Source organism: Talpa occidentalis, unplaced genomic scaffold, assembly GCF_014898055.3.
Source record: "Talpa occidentalis isolate TD23 unplaced genomic scaffold, MPIMG_talOcc4v2.1 talOcc4.7, whole genome shotgun sequence".
Taxonomy (NCBI): domain Eukaryota; kingdom Metazoa; phylum Chordata; class Mammalia; order Eulipotyphla; family Talpidae; genus Talpa; species Talpa occidentalis.
In genome coordinates, this window is record NW_023605083.1 from 114,551,410 (window position 1) to 114,571,350 (window position 19,941).

General features: G+C 38.0%; 1 protein-coding gene across 8 annotated transcripts in view; it reads left to right on the forward strand.

The window, feature by feature from the left end:
• The first annotated feature begins 134 nt into the window (after window positions 1–134).
• Window positions 135–19,941, forward strand: part of MBTD1 (mbt domain containing 1) — a 58,413-nt gene continuing 38,606 nt past the window's right edge. For 2 of the 8 annotated variants that reach the window (XM_037494914.2, XM_054689703.1), the window contains exons 1-4: window positions 452–660; window positions 1,310–1,373; window positions 5,006–5,104; window positions 19,645–19,847. In XM_037494914.2, the coding sequence (XP_037350811.1) occupies window positions 19,694–19,847 (154 nt within the window). In that variant the 5' untranslated portion in view covers window positions 452–660; window positions 1,310–1,373; window positions 5,006–5,104; window positions 19,645–19,693. Of the gene's footprint in view, window positions 376–444; window positions 661–1,309; window positions 1,374–5,005; window positions 5,105–19,644; window positions 19,848–19,941 lie in introns of those variants that run through there. The other 6 variants (XM_054689705.1, XM_054689706.1, XM_054689700.1 and 3 more) reach the window with 5 other exon arrangements.

Genomic DNA, 19,941 nt, shown 5'->3' on the forward strand with positions numbered 1-19,941 from the left:
CCCGGAAGGAGCCTGCGCGGCCTGCGGCACGTGACCGGCCTGCCCGCCCCTACGTAACGCCCACTCCCCTCGCGAGCCCCTCCCCGCGGGGGAGTTCCGCCGGGAGGGCCGATCTTCCGGGTGTAGGGGGAAGCGGCGTGCCTGGAGTGGCAAGTCTTTTCCGCCACAGCTTAGCAGCTGCTACTTAACTGAAAGGAGCGCAGAGAAGCCAGAGCCCAAGCTGAGATGACTGAATGAAACTTCTTACTCCTCCCCCGGCCTTTTAATCGCTCGCCCTAGCGCGAGCCCCAGTTGCCTTTTCCACCCCGTCGTCTTGGTACGGCCCGTAGAGTACGGCGCCTGCGGAGGGTCCCACGCTGGACGAGGGAAAGGAGGGTATGTAGGGAAGTGGGCCAATCGGGGCGCGGGTCACGGCGCAGGCGCGCTGGGGAGGGAGGGCTATGCTAATGTTGTTGATATCCTGGGGCCACCCGAGTTAAAGGGGGGAAATCCGGGGGCTGCCGCAGCCGCCGCCGGTCTGGGCCCAACCGGGGCTCCCCTGTAGTCGCCGTAATCCCAGGGAGAGGCGCCAGCCCCCAGCTCGGGGAGGGGGCGCCGCGGGCCCGGGGAGCACGGACAGCCCCTACCCATGAGGCCCTGATGGAAAACACAAAGGATCTGGTGAGAGCCGAGCGCGGCAGCCGCTTTGTGTGCTAGGTGGGGGGGACGCCAGCAACTCCCCGACCCCAGGAGCCCTGCAGCTCCCTGACCCCGCTCTCAGGCCTGCTTCCCCATCCCACGCCCCCTCAAGCTCCGGAGCCCCCTCCCCCTACCGGCCGTTAAACGATTCAGGGGTTCCCCTCCCCCCACCCTTCACCCCCGGGCTGTCGGGGTTGTCTCTACTCCCTCCACTCTCTGGAAGAAAATTTTAGAAGAAAGTTTTTCTTTGCGTCCCGCCCCCCTCCCCTCTCGGCTCTGGCTGGGGGGGTTAGGCTGGATTTGAGACTTTCCCTTTTTTTTTTTTTTTTTTTTTTTTTTGGCCGCCCAGGGTGGGAAAGTAGAGCCCTCGCTACCCCCCACGCAGCAGGTATCGGGGGGCCCTGCAGGGGAAGGCGCCTGTCCGCTTCGGGGCCAGTGCCGCGGAGCATTTCGCACGTGGAGGTGGAAATATTGAAAGGGGGCGGGGTGGGCACGTGTGGGAGGGAGAGGTGGGAGTGGTGTTGGGGGAGCGGCCTAGGGCCGCTTTAATTACGTGGGTTCTAGGAGGGGGGGGGCGGGCTTCTGTGACAGTTGCGTTCTCGTTTGTGAGATAAGAATCCTGACGTTTCAGAGTCGGAAGAGACGTTAGAGGTCACCCAAAGCAGCCGTCCCCTCTGCAGCCTCTCTGAAAAGTGGTAGGTAGTCTGGCCTCTGCTGAAACCCCTCCAGGCTCCGAGTCGCTCCCTGCTGCTGCCCTTCCATCTTTTCAGTTCTACTAATTTGCTTACCCTCATTAGACCCTTCAGTCTCATTCATGTTCTCGTTAAGTTGCTCCCTTTTTTACTTCTCAAATTTTCTCTCACATCCTCCTCACCCACCCACCGCTCATTGGCCTATATTTTTTATGTGCCAAGTAAGAACAGCAGGGAAGTGCAGGAAGGAGGATCTGCGAGATAGTGAGGGCCAGCCGAAAACTTTGCTGGGTCATATGCTAGCTTATGAGAATGGTTGGTGTTTATCTACAGGAAGCTTGGGGATTAGGACCTGGGGATTTCATGGCTGTTTTCTCTTAGTGTATCTTTTTGGAGTTCGAAATTTCGGTATCATCTCTATATTCTCAAGCATATTTGCTTGTTGCTTTTAAATCACTTTCCCTAAGGATGCCTAAAATTGCCTCTTGGGGGTAGTACTGAAACTGTTAAAAAGCGTCTCCTGGCTGAGCGATAATTAGAACTGCTTCCCCACCTCCTCCTCTTACCCAATGTGTTCCTTGCAAATTGGTCTTCCTTCTCAGGGTCCCTCCTTCACAATGCTTTCATTTTTTCCCACAATTCTTAAGATATTTGAAATTTTGCAACAATATTTGCTTCGAGTTTGCAATATTTTTAATGTTCTTTGTATGCCCCAGAAATTTACACTCAGCCCTCCAGACACTTCATTTTCTTCCACTGTCACTTAGTGTTTTTCTAATGTTCTCTTTTACTTAGTGAGCAGTGTTGCCACAAAAAGTAGTTTTGTTGTCCTAAAAATTGAGGGGACACTTTTTTTCCTCTTCCTAATGTGATGAAGTGGGAGTCAAAATAAAGCAGATAAGATGTAGAAGTAATTAATTTGATACAGAAACCTAGGGAAGAAATTTCACTTCAAACTCCCAGTGCCCTGTCTAAAATGTTTTGGGACTAACATTTTTTTCCTCTCTCCTCCTTTATACTAAGAGATTGTTGTTCTGCTCTAGTGTGCTTTTTTTTTATTTGTTTACCTCAACACCAAAGAGTGTTTAGAAAGAAAATAGCTGTCTTTTTTTTTGCACCACCTCCTTCTCTGAATAACAAGTAGCTTCTATTTATATAGAACCCCATACTTGGGGCTTTTGAATGCCTTGCAAATTATGGCAAAAACTGTTTTGAATAAGTATCTGTTCATAAGTATCTTAGGTTGGGCCATATTTCTTAACTGTCCAGTTTTTTAATTTTATACAAACCTTGACATAGATTTCCTCAATATCTAGTCACTAGTATTTAACATGGAAATGAATATTAGATACAAAAAAAGTAATGGAGCTATATAATTCTGCTTTTAAAATTTTAATTAATATGGAGCCTACTTATTTTAAACATGAACTGTCATGACTTAAGCTCACTGACTTTGGAGACATTTGCATTCTAAACGTACTAGACAGGAACAACTGGTTTTATTTTTAAAGAAGACACTGCTCTATTTTTTTATGGCTGGCTGTATGTTGACCTGATTAGTGTCTATATCTTCTTTGATGTTCAAATGCTTCTAAATCCCTCAGTTACATTGGAAACTAAAACATAATTTAAGTTGTTATAAGATATAGTAGTCAAAAAAAGGTAAATCTATAGCTTAGAAGTGAAAACAGCTTATTAATGTCATCAATATCAACCGCTAAATTACTAAAGACCCAGAATGCTCAGTGGTTTGAGTGACCACATTCTAAAATTAGACTAGTCACTGCTTTTGCTGCTGCTGCTTTCTCAATTTTTTATCTTGAAAATGCTTACTAAATAAGATTTAAGGTTTTCACATTCATAATTTTAATGTAACCTGGCTAAAATGTAGTGTTAGTCTTAGGGTTTCAAATCCAAGAGAAAGATTAAAACATCAGGACAGTAGACCAGGAAGGACTTAAAGGGGTTAAGCTAAGATATGCCTCCTGCTGCCAGGGTATGCTTAACTATACTTTTAATTTTGATTAGTCCAAGCCCACTTTTAATTTTATTCAAAAAATGCTGGTTGGTTTTGATTTTTTTAAAACATGATTTTTTTTTAAATAAACTTACAGGATTCCCCACACACACACACACAAATTTAGATTTACTCTTCTTGTTTTGCTGGAACCCTTAAGAAAGGATGGAAGAAAAAATAATTCCCATTTTAATGAACCCTAAATTTGAGATGGAATGAAATAATCAGAGGGCCCCTGCCATTCTAGGTTACAGTATTAGTTTTGCCACTAACTTTATAGTGCTTGTTGGATAATACTCTGCTACCTCAGTTTTCTCATTTTCATAGTTAAGGATTGGTCTAGAGTCAACATTCTCCAATAGAACTTTCCATAGTGATGAAAATATCCTGTGCTACTAGCTATACGTGGCTAATGAGCACTTATCTAAAGGTAGCTAGCACAAGTGAGAAACCCCAAGTTTACTTTGATCTGTATGAATTTAAATCTTCACATATCTGTCAGTTGCATTTGTAGCTATAGAATAGTGTCATAGACATAGAACAGGCTTAGTCACTAGGCTCATCTTTTAGGGATCTTAAATGCAGATCTTCTCTCCTGGAGATTATTTAGCAGGTCTATAGTGAGGCCTGGGAATCTTATGTTTTTAACACCCCAGAAAGTTTTTTGTTGGTTTTTTTTTTTAATCAGTTTGGCTAGGGAAACCCTGCATCAGAAGATTTCTAAGCTCCTTTCTAGTTCTTACTTTAGTACTGATGACTTAGAGTAAGTTGTGGGTGAAGCTGGTAAACTAGTCAGACTCTGGCTATGCCATCTTCTGACCTGTGATCTTAGACAAGTTGCCTAACCTCTTACAGCTCCATTTTCCTTGTCTAAAATATGGGCCAGGCATCATCCCTGCCTCCCTCAGAGGTTTCTGTAAATCTCTAATCAGATGTCATAACCATTGTATAAAATGCAAGCTGCTATAAATGATCTTCCCAGAATCCTCTTTTCTTTTTCCCTTTTCACTGCATTACAGTTCTTACAGAACTGGTGCTCTACAACGCATCAGTTTAGTAATTTCTTGTTGCCTAAATGATTTGACCATAATTTCCAGTCTGGTTGTGTAGAATATGCACATAAATACTTTGTATTTCTGGTGCTTTGCATAGTGATATGTATGTGTTGTTCAATAAATATTGGATAATAACATCTATCACTTTAAGGTCTCAAGACTTTAACTAGTTTCACATTATTTTATACACCAAAGAAGTAAATCCTTTGTGTTGTACATATATGTGTTTAACTTTGTTTTGTGTCATTATTAATACCCTGTGTTTACTCTCCAGTTATGTACAGCTTTTGAGCAACCACCTCCAAATATATTTTTGAAAGCTAAACACCAGGTTGTATCAAATCATTGTTGTGCAGAATAACATGTTTAACTTAATTTCACTATATTAACATATTAATAAAAGTTCTCATTTGATTGCTCAAGCTAATTTTCACTACAGTCCCAGCCTTACAGTGATTCTGTTTTTTGTTATAGAACCAATAGCCAATAATGATCTTAAAGAGCCTCTAGGCGACTGTTTGTTTCAGACTTTATTTTGACATGGTCATCTTATTTTTAATTAGCTTTTCAGGTTCATACTTAAGGATTCATAGCTTTCTTCTGAAGAACTGACAGCCCATTCATGTGAATTATTTTACTTTATCATTCATCCTTCCTGTGTGGTAAGTGGTGTTTTCCTTATTTAGAAAGAGAGACACTAAGATCCAAGAAATTTTTACATACAAAGTTATGAGTAATAGAACCAAAATTTGAATCCAAATTAGAAATTTTATTTCTTACAGCTGGAAGAATACCTTCCTTTGCTTATTGTTGCTTTAAATCTTAGAATTTGTTGTGTAGCATAATGTCATATTGTTTGCTGGGTACTTTTCAGTTTCTCAAGGCAACTTATTCATGTTATTACTGCTTTCAGTTTCCTCTTGATTGCATCATTGGCAAGAATGTATTCTTTCACATTGAACTTGGGAGAAACAAACCAAATACGTTCAAATCCTTACCCTTTATTTTCCTCCTTTCAGTAAGCTTAGGAAGAATGAAGACTTTTCTGTTTAAACCAGTGAATTGTATCACTAGGCCAAACTGTACCTTCCATCCTGGTAGTAAGGAAGAAACCAATAAAAGCTAAACAGCTGTCTGGTTCTTACTGACTTCAGTCATCATAGAATATCTGTTAATCCTTTCTTTTGAACTTTGTGAGTTTACACAACTTTCAAATTTGAGGTTTTAGAAAACTTACATTCTGTGACTTTGAAAACAATGGACTATTGGTTTGGATGACAAAGAGTGGGTTAACTTTTGATGAGTTTATTCATATTGAAAATATAGTGTTACTTGGTTGCATGTTTATATATACTTGCATTTTAGAATTTCTGTATCTCTGTTTTCTGTAAAATTTCTCCTGGAACTTTTGGTTAATTATAATAAGTTAATGGTAATATCTTTTAATTCCTTTAGCAATATAAGGAAGAAAGTTCATTCCTATAATATTAAATTGTGATTTGTGATTCCTTCTTAACATTGTTCACTATAAAAACCCTTTGTCTTATTTTTCATTACCAAAGTTTTGCACATTTACTATTTAAAAAAAGATAATACATAATACAAAGAAGTTAAAATCATTCTCCCATCTCATTCTCACCTTGTTGATAGCTTAGCTATTCTTTCTAGGATCTTTATAAATGCACATGTAAACAAATACAGATCTCTATCAGTCTGGGCATATGACAGCATGTATTGTTTTTCTTAAGAAGAAGTGAGTAATTCTTAAGAAAACAATTTACATTTTTCACTCAGTATTTTGCTAATTGGTAATCATCCTACCAATGACTAGATTGTATCCAGTTTTTGACTATTATATTATTGCTGGGGAAAAAATCATTCTGCATAGGTTCTTGTGTCCTGTGAGTATTTCTGAAGGATAGATTCCTAAAAGTAGAATTACCTGATCAAAGGTGCACTCATTCTTTTTTTAGGTTTTCATAAATAATGTTAAATTTGCCTTTTTATCACTTCTATGAGTCACATTTCTCCCTCATGTAAACTTGCCAGTACCAGATACCATCAATCTCTCAAATTTTACCAGGTTAATAGACTTTGAAGGGTAATTTATACTTTATAAAAATTAACTATTACTAGTGGTGCACGGGGTTAAGTCTCAGCACTGTGAAGCTATCAGCAGCCACTGCAGCATGAGTTCGATCCCTGGCCAAGGAGTCTCGCCTGCTGCTCCTCTCAACAGTGCAGTGTATTTCAAATAGGTCTGCCTGTTCTACTCCCCACTCTGTCTCTGGTGAATACTTTCACTCACTCCCCACCACACCTCTGGCCTACACCCCATCTCTTGTATGCATAAATAAATAAAAATCTTTTTTAAAATTACTACTTTTATGAAATTAATATATGCAGTTGATAATATAGTGTTTAACAAGACTAAAAGTAAAAAAGAATCCCTTGTAGTAATCTCTTCCCATTTTAGTTTTCATGAGACAACTACTTTTAATTCTTTAACTATTTCCTTTAGGATTTATCTCCATATTCTAAATGCTTAGATTATATTACTCACCTAGTGTATGAACTTTAGCTACTATCTTGACCTCCTCTGTGGTGAATGAGGAGTTACCTTGTATGCCTAGTATAAGGTGGTTTCCCTCCCTGTAATTGTCCCATCATTTTAAAGATTTTTTTTTTTTATAGAGGCATGTTTTATTTATTTATTTGTTTGTTTGTTTTGTTTATACAAGCACTGGGTACAGTCAGAAGCGCGGGAGGGTGAGAGGATTCACCAGAGCCAGAGTGGGGAGCAGAGCAAGCAGAAGGACCGAAATACACTGCTGAGGGGAGCAGCGGGCGGCAGGAGAGGTCTGCGAGCCATGTGGGACCCTCCTCCGGTGTCCGGGGAGCAGCCGGGGATTGAATGCGCTGCAGAGGCTGCGGGCAGCGTCGCAACCCAGCGCTCAACCGCTGCGCCATCGGGGAGGCCCTGTCCCATCATTTTATATACAAAGCCTTTGTCACCTACCATGATATTCCATGGTAGGTTTTTTTTTTAAAACACTAAAGTGTTCAGAAAGGCACATTTCCTGAAATAGTTTTTACTTGTTTTCTATGTTTACAGATGTTAATTGACAGAACCATATTTCAACAAAGGGAAAGTCAAAATTTGACATAGATTTAAAATTACAGGTTTTCTCCAACTATCTGAAAGTAGAACATTTCCTATTACTATTATTTAGTGGGTTACTTTTGGGTTTACAAATACATTTTTTCATATAAATTAAGATGATAACCATTCCTAGGCCCAAAAAATAATCAACTAATTCATACCAAATAGGGACATTCTACTTTGAGATAGCAGGGAAAACCTATATTCTCTTGATTCATATGTTGTTAGTGTCCATTTAGTTGTATGATCGTGGGCAAATTGCTTCATCTGTTTGGCCTCTGTTTCCTCATTTATAATATGGGAGTAATAATATTTGTAAGGGCAAAGTATATTATTAAACATCAAGTGCATAGAATATGTCTAGCACATATCAGATATCCTATGTATGTTAGTTGTATTGATAATCATCCAGACCTTTTACAAGCCACTAACAAAAGCTAGTGGTTATTAGGGAATTTACAAACAAACTCCAATAGGGTAAAATGTGTTTCTGAACCAAATTAGGTAAAAACGAAGATGACTTATTCTGAATCTCTTGTTGACAGATGAAATGTTTCAGAGAATGCAGAGCAGTAATTGTAAAATAACATTTTCTAATACACTACTAAGATATATTTGTGTAGGCACCAAGGTCTAGAGAAAAAATGAGCTTAGGGGCACAGAAGACTTTAGAGGAAGCACAAAATATCACTTCCAGAAAAAGGAATTTTAACACGAAGTTACAAAATACTGAACACAGGTTTAAAGTTTGGTCACAGTTGTAGCCACAGAGGAGAACCTGAAAGTAAACAGCCCCAGAACTGGTAGGCTTAAATTTTAAGTAAACTTAAATTATCAGTGTTTTCATAGGGACAGAGTGAAGGCATCAAGGCTGAGAGTCATGACAGTGAAGAGGAAGAAGGAAGAGGAAAAAATTAATCCTTCAGGAAAAGAAAGAGAAAGTGAACTAATAGAAAATATTCTTGAACTAGGAACTTTGCCCATGTTACAGAAATAAATGAACCATATCTACACAGAACTACTGTAAGAAAAAAAAAGATAATGTGAATCAAAGCATTTAAGCTGATAAAACTCTCCCTTCTCCTCATCCCCCCTCCAAGGAAAAACATCAGACTCAAAATGAAATAGAACATCCTAAAACCAATATTTTAACATGTGAGTGGGAAGAAAAACACCTTAGATCAGAAATCTAAAGCCAAGAACAGCAACGATTTAGAAGTGTAACACTATACCCCTAAAATATGTACAGCATTTTAAATCACCATTACTTCAATAAACATAATATAAAAACAAACAAAAGTAACAACAAAACCAAAACCCAGGAAAAAACGAAGTTAGATTATCAGAAGAGAATTAAAAAGTCAGCAATGAAGTCTGAGTTTTAAGGTGCCCACCAATCAATAGATTCAAATTGAAAATAATAAAAGACATTGAAGGAAAGTGTGAAGATTATCAAGAGAATGAAAATGAAGTTTTATTTGTACTTGGAAGATGAAGACAAAAAGTCTAATGTGTGCTATTGGTGTTCCTCAGGAAGGAAGAAATATCGATTACAGCTATAATATGTAGAAGTATAATCCAGGAAAACTTCCTGGAATAATTAAACTATGCATCATAAGTTTATACCAAAAGATAAACTCCAGGGTATATCCTTTGTCATTTAGTTTAACTTTAAAGATGTAGAAAATTTCTCAGGACCTCCAGCCAAAAAAGACATAGTGACTTTACAAGGACAAAAGATTTAGACTTAATGAGTTTCTCAAAAGCAACTTAAAGAGCAAGGCAATAGTGAAACAGCAGAAAGAAGGAAAATGCTAACCAAAAATCCATCCCGTCAGCTGTCTTGCAAGTGTCAAGTCTAGAAAAACTTGTTTTGAAAATGCTAAGAATTTCGGGAATACTCTACCAACTAGATCTTCCTGAAAAAAATGTTTAAGGTTGAGCTTCTTACAAGAGATGTTTGGGAAATTTTTAGCAAAAAAATGACTGAATTTCACTTATCTTTTTTGTATATCTTTTTGAGCTAAGACTAAAAGCAAGAATAGGCAACATAGATAGAAAAACAGTGCATAAATGTTATATATTCCAACAAAATAAAAAGAATGCAATTAAAAAACCGATGGGAAGGAAAATTTAGAATAAAACTAATGACTATAGTTAAATTATTATGAGGGCCTCAAAGGGTATAACCTAAAATCGAAAGGCAATGAAAAGGTTGGGTGAGAAAAAGACATTAATACAAAAGTAAGACCGGCGGGGGGGAAACCTTCCAGATGACTGAAAGAATTTTTTACAATGCTAAGGAAAACCATCATGAAGTGGAAAAAATCACATTATCAGTATTATGTAACACACAGTAATTATAACAAGATAACATTGCAAAATTGGGATCAAACATATCAGTTATATCAATGAGTAATGAAGATTGACCAATTAAAAGAAAAATATTTTCAAATTTATTGAAAACACTACTTCATGATACAAAAAAGACTAGAAGTAAAGAGACTGTCAAAGACAGCAGCACATAAAATATAGCAGAATTGGTAATGTCAACACCCAATAGAATTAATACCAAAAAGAATTAAGACAAAGGACAATAGTTCATAATATTGAAAACCACAATTCATAGCAGAAATGGCGTTATAAGTATGTATGCACCAAATAACAGCAGCAGTCTGTATAAAGTAGAAACTATAGGAAATGCAAGTGGTCAAAAACTAAAAATAGCCTTTAATTCTCTCAAACACATAGGTTTGGTGGATAAAAAATTTGGTTTTAAAAGATGAAAACAACATATAAGTAGATCCTAACATAACTATCACTACATCCTAGTAGAGGGTAAACAATACTCACAAAAATTATTCATATATTAGGAAAATATCAGTAGGTCCCATACAAGAACACAAAACCACACAGCAAAAGGGCACTTCTACCTTGAGATTAGGATGTATGTTAGAAAATCTTGTAGAAGAGTATTCACAGTAGCTTTATTCATCGTAGTCAAAAATAAAGATAAATTTAGAGAATGGATAAATATATTGAAGTGGAATATTGTGCAGCAATAAAAAGTACATGCAATAGCATGGATGAATCTCAGAAGTACTTTGCTTAATAAAAGAAATTAGATATAAAAATGTCCATACAGGTTTACTCCATTTATGTGGTCTTCAATATGTGCTAAATTAACTCTTCTAGACAGACAAAAGTTTTATATTTTTATATGCATTCAAATCTATGCCTCAGCTTAAAAAAAAATCTGTAAGGTAAAAGGAATGCAAATAATAAGTTTATAAAAACAATATGAAAATACTCCATATCAGAAGCAGTGGAAAATTCATAGTCATACACACGTATGGTAAGTTGCTAAAGAGCAGGACTCAGCTGAGGAAATTTTAAAAATCTGAAGCTTTATTTGGTGATTCATAAATTGAGAAGCATCCATTCTAGCACTTAAAATGATGCTCTGAAGAACTGAATAAGGTAAGAAATTTTTATAGACCAAATTGAATGGGGACAAGGAAGCTATTACTGGGCATTTCTGATTGGTTAAGGTAGAATTTCTTTTCTTATATGAAGCACAGTCTTAGAGCTGGGTCTGGTCAGGTCAACATTTGTTAAGTTGGTCTCTGCCTGCCTTTTCTGAGAGCCATGCATAGAAACATAGTTAAGTTTTTGGTTACTGACATGGGACTTAACATGAGTGACTCTATCTTGAGACTAAGATGGTTACTTTAACACTATTTAAAAGAAGAAAAATTTCTTCACTCAGTGATGAAAAGGAACAAAAGATAATAAAAATTTAAAAAAATTAATGAGTTAAAGAACAAAAACTATACATCAAATTGATAAATCGGTCCTGGAATTTTTGGGGAAAAATGCATGAAACAGGTAAATGACTAGCTGTTTTAATCAAGGGAGAACAGAGAAAGCACAACTTTACAAATAAATGACAAGAGGGAAATAACCATTGAAAAAGTGAGAATCATCATGACTATTTTGCACACCTCTATGCAAATAAGTATGAAAACCTAAATGAAATAGATTCTTGGGGGGGAAAGCTTAAGAAAATTGACCTCAGGGCCTCCCCGGTGGCGCAGCGGTTGAGCACTGGGTTGCGAAGCTGCCCGCAGCCTCTGCAGCGCCGGTTCGATCCCCGGCTGCTCCCCGGCCACCGCAGGAGGGTCCCACATGGCGCGCAGACCTCTCCTGCCACCCGCTGCTCCCCTCAGCAGTGTACTTCGGTCCTTCTGCCTGCTCTGTTCCCCGCTCTGGCTCTGGTGAATTCTCTCACCCTCCCGCGCTTCTGACTGTACCCAGTGCATGTATAAACAAAACAAACAAACAAATAAATAAATAAAATAAAACATGCCTCTATTAAAAAAAAAATTAAAAAAAAAAAAAGAAAATTGACCTCAGATTTAAAAAGAAAAAAAAACACAAGATAATTTCTATAGAAGAAGTAGAGAAATTTATGAAAGACCTATCCCCTGAAACAACCATGCCCATTGTTTTCATAGGGTTTTTCTGTGAAACCTTTAGAAAAATCAGATATTCCCAATGCCACATGAATTGTTTCAGAACAGGGAAAGAAAACTTAATAATTATTTCTGTGAGATCACAGGAATACCAATTTCTCAATTTGTAAAAACCAAAAGTTACAGATAATTAGGAATATCAATGCAAAATTCTAAATATCATGCAGTCTAACACCTTGTTAAATAAAATATATCATTGAAAAGTAACTTTTTATTGGAAATACAAGAATAAGTCTGTATTTGGAATTTTGATAAAATTCACCATATTAATAGGTCTAAGGAGAAAAATCAGGAATGGACGAATCCTGTCTTAACATGACTTTCATAAATGTGTGTGCATGATTGCATACACAAACCCTAAAACCAGCATCTTAACAGGAAAAAAACTAAGGTCAAAAGCAGAAAGGATGCCCATTGTCTCCACTTTTAACAGTATATTTGGAAACATTGAAAACAGACAGGAAAGAAAACAATTAGAGGCATAATATGGGGAAAGAAGAAAAAAGTTTCTTTGCAGGTGGCATAATTGTTTATCTGGAAAGTCCTAGAAACCAGTAACAAAACTATCACAATAATTCAGCAAAATTGCAGGCTATAAAGTAATAATGTCATGTATTCAGCAATCATTTAGTGTAACAAAAGAGAAAATTGCATTTACAATAGCAACAACAAAAAAATACTTAAATTCCTAAGAACTTAACTTTTAACAAAAATTGTGTAAAAGCCTAAGGAGAGCAAATTATAAAGCATTCCCAAAAGATACAAGATAAACAGATAGAAAGACAACCGTGTTCTTGGTTAAAACATATCAACATCCAGTCCTCCCTAGTGGCACAGCTATCTCCAGCCACTGCAGCACTAGAACAACCACATGGCACAGCAGACCTCTCCTGTCTTGCCCACTGCTCACCTTAGCATTGTTTTCAGTACATCTGCTTTTTCTCTTCCCCACTTTCTCTGGTGTATCCGCTCACACACACACACCCTGCACCTCTGGCTTACACCCCAGTTCTTGTATGCATAAATAAATAAACCTTTAAAAAATAATTCTCAACATCAAAATGTCACGTCTTCCCAAGTTTATTAGGTTTAACGAGGTCCTTGTAAAAATACTACAAAAATTCTGAAGTTTGTTTTGCAACCTTTTGGATGCAGTATTTCTGAACCTACTTAAACATATAAAAAGATTGAGCTAAAGAATTAAATGTTAATTTTGTTGAGAGCCAGGGCTTTCACTGTGGGAGAGACACAGATTTAGAAAAATGAGGAAATCCTGTGAGGATGATTTGGAATTGGGGGTACCAGTGTGAACTTGAGTTTTTTAGAAACATGTATATACATATAACATGTCACATACATATGTGTACGTATTCTAATTCTGTCCACTGAAGGGCCCAGAGGCAGAGAGCTACCCCCATAGCAGTGAGCACACGGTCACCTAGATCTTTATGTTAACCTCCACTACAGAAAATGAGACTTCACTGTCCACAGCCTCTGCAGCGCGGGTTTGATCCCGGCCAGCGGCCGAGGGTCCCACACGGTGTGACAGACCTCTCCTATCTCACCCGCTGCTCCCCTCAGCAGTGTATTTCATCAGTCTGCCTGTTTTTTGTTCCCCACTCTGTCTCTGGTGAATCCTCTCACCCTCCTGTGCATCTGGCCTGTACCCCAGTTCTTGTATAAATAAATAAATGAATGAATGAATAAATAAATAAATCTTTTAAAAAAAGAAGAAGACTTCAGCAAAATGGTTGTTTCCATGGCTGAGACAGAAAAATGAGCATAAAACTGGAGCATCTGGGCCTCCCTGGTGGCGCAAGGGGTTAAGCACCACACTATGAAGCAATCCACAGCCTCTGAAGCATGAGTTCAATCCCTGGCCGGCCAGGGAGAAACCCACATGGCAAGGCAGACCTCTCCTGTCTCGTCCCCTGCTCCACTCAGCAGTGTGTTTCAGTCATTCTGCCTGTTCTGTTCCCACTCTGTCTCTGGTGGTTCCTCTCACCACCACCACCCCTCCCCCCACCCCCTACCTCCGCATCTCTGGCCTGTGCCGCAGCCCTTGTATGCATAAATAAATATATCTTTTTAAAAAAAAAAACGGGAACATCTTATCTATGCCAATAAGAAAGGAAATGTTTAAAAATAGGATAAGGCTTATCATAAATGACATAGGAGTCAGCTTGAAGGAGCTCCCCAAATTGTCCATCCTTATACAATTTGAGCCCAGTAATAATGACAATAGCAAATTATAAACTACTGAGAAGTAGAAATGCATGAGCTGGTACCCATAATAAGGGCAAGTTGGCAAATTTCTTGATTTCTTCATTAAAGAAGGCTGGCTGATGAATATGGAAGGGTTTCTGGAGTTGGAAAATCATAGCTAAAGTTGAGCAAGATCATCACTGGATGCTAACTCTATAATGAAATTTTGATAAGCTGAATACAGTCATGCTTTTAAAGATAGGGATATATTCTGAGATGCATATTTAGCTGATTTTGCTGTGTGGACGTCAGAAAGTATCATTACATAAACTTAAATGGTAGCACCTACTACACACCTAAGCTCTGTGGAGTAGCCTGTTGGGACCACATCCTAGATGCAGTCTATCATTAACTGAACCATCTTTACACAGTGCATGATAGTCCACCAAAAAAAGAAAAAAAGAAATTCAAATCAATAACAGAACCACACTGAAGAGATGGTAAATTATCCAGGTAACTCTTAAATGCAGTATTCAGGCCCTCGTTTGGGGAGAAGGGACTACAAAGAAATTCTCAAGTTTGCATGGTATTTATCCCCTTTAGACTGCGTATTGGAGGAGGGAAAATAATAAGGCTATATAATCAAGAACCCTACCACACCTAGACCAGATCTTTATATCACCAGTAAGGGGCAGGTGGATATGTAATCTGGATTTGCTACCCTGAGAAAGTATCAGTTTCATGGCATTTTAACTGGCAAAGTACAACCTAAATATGATCATGAGAAAAACCTCAAATCTAAAAGAAAGAAAAAACTTTTGTTTTTTTGTCTAAAAATGAAGTTTTTATTTTAGAAAAGGGGAGGAAATATGTATGGAAAAATTCCAAATTTATTTAGCTCACCCTTGAGAAGAGGGTGTGATCCCCCATTAAGTATGGGCTGTGCTCTTTTCAACCATTACAATGTGAAAAGCAGTTAAGAGTAACTTTGTAATGGAGAAAGCTGACAAAACCTCAGGCAGGTGATGAAGGTCAACATAAACAGTGATAAGGTTTTTTTAAAGGTTTATTTATTTATTTATACAAGCACTGGGTACAGTCAGAAGCGCGGGAGGGTAAGAGAATTCACCAGAGCCAGAGCAGGGAGCAGAGCAAGCAGACTGAAGTACACTGCTGAGGGGAGCAGCGGGTGACAGGAGAGGTCTGCGCGCCATGTGGGACCCTCCTCCGGTGGCCAGGGAGCAGCCAGGGATCAAACCGGCGCTGCAGAGGCTGCGGGCAGCTTCGCAACCCAGCACTCAACCACTGCGCCACCGGGGAGGCCCAACAGTGATAAGTTGTGTTGAGATGATTGAATCCTTGATATGATGCACTTTACCTTTGATTTTTCTCCCCAAAACATAACCCCCAGTCTGATCATGCGGAAACACAAATCACAGGGTGAACATTCAACAAAATACCTGCAAGTGTTCCTCAAAACTGTCAGGGTTGTCAAAAAACAGCCAAGAGAAGCTTAAGGACAACTAAATATAATGTGGGATCTTGGAACAGAAAAAGAACATTGAGTAAAAATGAAGAAAATCTCAATGTAGACTACATTAATACTGATTCACTAATTTTAACAAATGAAATTTATGAAAGTAGGTATTATAAGATGTTAATAGGGGAAATGAGTATATGGGAAATCTGTATGTATGTACAAGTTTTCATTGAGCCTGTAACTTCTAAAAAAATTTTTAAGGAAGGAGCTATAATCTTAAAATATGTGAAATGTTAAGAAAGACCAAGTCTGCATCCACATTAAAGACTAAGAGACATAAATATGTGATACTGTACTAAAGAAAAAATACCTCAGATCTTGATTGACCTGTCTTCATTGGATTTTGGGTTTTTTGGTTTTTTTTTCTTTTGAATCTTCAGGATTTACTATTTTCTTTTGTTCTCATGTATACACATGTATAAGCTTTTTGGAAAGATTTTTTTTGGGTTTACTATCCATTTGTTGAATTTGCTTTGCTTCTCCAATTTTTAAATTGTAAGATTTATCCTGTACCTCAGAATTGTCCTTATATGTGAAGAATTAATGTCATTCTTTGAAATTTTTCTCTTGTTACTAAATTGCTTCTGTTTCCTGAAGATTTGTTTTCATCTTTCATATTCTTGGAGGCCTTTCTCAAATGACAGGTGATCCTTGCTTGTCTGTTCATGTTTAAAGGTTAGATTCTAAGTAGGTGATTGGACTGCATGTGCCTCCATTGGATGGTTGGCAAGTGACATTCGCTGATGATTGGTTGCTTTTTTTTAAATTATTCCATTGGATATTCAGCACTTCTAGTCTGTCCTGTTTAGATGTGGATATTTTTTGTTATGCTTAATATATATTGTAGTTCTGGGACTTGTTTTCATTATTTCTGCAGAATTCTCAACCAGTACCTCATTCAACTTTCTTCTTAAAGCAGTTCTTTTGTGCTTATTTTATATTCTATCTCTGTTAATTCCTGTGCCTACCAATTTGGAATTCCTAATCTGTTTCTGCTGACATACATGGTAGATTCTTGTTGGATATTTCATACTTGATAAAATCTGTGAAAGGCCTGAATTGTAAGTGATTATTTCCTGGGATGATTTAGGATTATTTTTGCTGAATGTCATGGGGCAGAAGTAACTGAAGGTCTTCTTGACCGGGAGAGTTCCTGACCATCCAGGGTGGATAAACTATAACATCAGGCATACTCAGGAGGGCAGGCCTATGATTATATAATCTCAGAGAAACCCCCTGCACCCAAGGGAATCTCAAAGCTCCCTTGAAGGTACCATTTGCATATAGTCCTTTTTTTTTTCCACCACCCTCTCCCTTTCTTTCATCAAAATTGCAGCTTCTGTAATTATTTTATGCTGATACAGGAATTTCCAATTAGGCTTACCTACTGTAAATATCAATAAATGGTAAGTTTTATGTAGGATAACTTGATTACAGTTCACTAGTATTCTATACTAATTTAAGAAGTACTTAAGGAACAACATTCCCCAAGAAGAATGAGTGCGCTCTGGAGTATGTACATGTGAAGGTATTTATTCCTACAATACCTGAGATAATCCGAGACTTCAGGCTGGGTACATCCAGGGCTTATTCCTCTTATGTTGTATAATTGATCATTTTCTGTGTGAATTGGACCATTGGAAAGGTCAAAGAGAATTCCTCTAAAACATTAATCCTTTTGATGATGCTTTCCATACTATATATCTCTCCTTAGTTATCATGTTAATAAGCTGTATAGACTGGAAGAGACCCTGAAGAAAGGCACATTTCCCAAGTGTATTTGATCATGGTACTTTTTAAAAAATGTTAACAGCCTATAATGATTGAAATCAGGATGTTTATAATCATTGATCCTTTGAAATTTCAGAGTTATATTCTCTGATAAGATCTTATTCTGCATTGACATTTAAGGGTCAGTAAATATGCATTAGCTGCTAACCCAGCTGACTGAAATGGATAAAATTATATGAAAACTATGGGTATAAATGATCATCTCTGCATAGAGGTGGACTGTATGAATTTGAACTTAGAATTCTAGCCAATGTTTATTAAGTGTTTTCTATGCACCATGATAAATATTTCCTAATGTCATTCCCTTGCCCTCAAAGGAAAAAAAATGCATCCCTTTTTTTTACCCTGACGTTCAAAAGCACTTGTGATCCGACCACTGCATCTTCCTCCCATCCTTCTCAACATTGCACACCAGCCACACTGGCCTTTCACTGCTCGAGTTTATTCAACCCTAGCTTTGGACAACAGATTTCAGCGTTGTCATTATGGGTCATGCTAAGAGGTTAAACCAGCCAGGGGTTAAAAATGTATGAAATAATACAAAAAAATATATTAACTGAAGTAGAAGAATGAGGATATGTACTAAACTCTATATATAATCTTCTTAAGCTGTTGGTTTACTCTCAATGTTTAGTGATGGTTTAATTTCTTTTTTCCATTGCAAATATCACTTAATTTCTTTCTTTGTGATTTATTATTTTCTTTTAACTCTTATCAAACTCAAAGTTTTGGAATTTGTTTCAGGAAAAATTGGAGTGGAGCGTGTTTGTTTGGGGTTTGGTTTTTTGTTAGTGGTTGAGTGAGGGAAACATCTTTTGGAGGAACATAGACTAACATTCACTAAAGATGAAAATACTGTCTTTGTGAATTTCCTTTTAAAAGGAAATAATTAGCTCTAGATTTTTGGGAGTTTTTTTAATTATTCCTCATACTGAAAATGAAATAGGGTCATATAGAAATGTTTTTATCTATGATTTTTTAAAACAGTTAATATCTAAAACATTGTCTCCAGAACTCTTAGCAGTTTTTAAAAGTACCTAATTCCTATTGTTAAAAACATTTACAATTTTAGCCGCAGCCTCTGTGGCGCCGGTTCGATCCCCGGCTGCTCCCCGACACCGGAGGAGGGTCCCACATGGCGCGCAGACCTCCCCTGCCGCCCGCTGCTCCCGAAGTACGCTGCAGTGTACTTCGGTCCTTCTGCCTGCTCTGCTCCCCGCTCTGGCTCTGGTGAATTCTCTCACCCTCCCGTGCTTCTGACTGTACCCAGTGCTTGTATAAATAAATAAATAAATAAAATAACTCTTTAAAAAAAAAATAAAATAAAATAAAAACATTTACAATTTTAGATGAAAAGCAAGTTAATGAATCTTCTGTGTATTTCACAATTTTTTTTTAAAGATTTATTTTTTTATTTAAACAAGAACCTGGGTACAAGCCAGATGCTCAGGAGGGTGAGAGGATTCACCAGAGGCAAAGCGGGGAACAGAACAGGCAGAATGACCGAAATACACTGCTGAGGGGAGCAGCAGGTGAGACAGGAGAGGTCTGCCCCGCCCTGTGGGTTGCTCCGCGGCCTGTGGGGATTGAACTGGCACTGCAGAGGCTGCAGACAGCTTCACGGCACTGCGCTGAACCACCTGCGCCAACAGGGAGGTCCCACAATTTTTTTTTTAAAGATAGTGCCAGCTCTATTAATCTTTTTGTAGAGAACTGACACCTAATTTGTGACAAAACTTGAATTACATGATCTTTTGGTCCCTATTCAGTGTTCTTCCCATCACTACTGTTAGTCTCATTAGATAAGATGGTAGCTAATGGATTTGTGCCTCATAAATACAAAGAGCTTCATTGTGACACAAACATATTTTAATTTTTCAAATCTCATTTACCAGATTTGAACTAAGGTCTGTTAGGGAATGTATCTGAGTACCACGTCATACATTATTGGTTTCTTCAACTTTTAAGACTGAACAATTCTTCACAATCCGAAAGGAAAAGAAGAGACTCATTCGGGATGTTTGACGGTTATGATAGCTGCAGTGAGGACACAAGTAGTAGCTCCAGCTCTGAAGAGAGTGAAGAAGAAGTTGCTCCTTTAGCTTCTAATCTCCCAATTATCAAAAACAATGGACAAGTCTACACATACCCAGATGGTAAATCTGGCATGGGTACGTATTTTCAGCCTTCACCTGTTCTACAACTTTATTTTTGATAGTATGTTTTGGTCTCCATACTTCTGTCATTTCCCTTCCTTAGAATTTT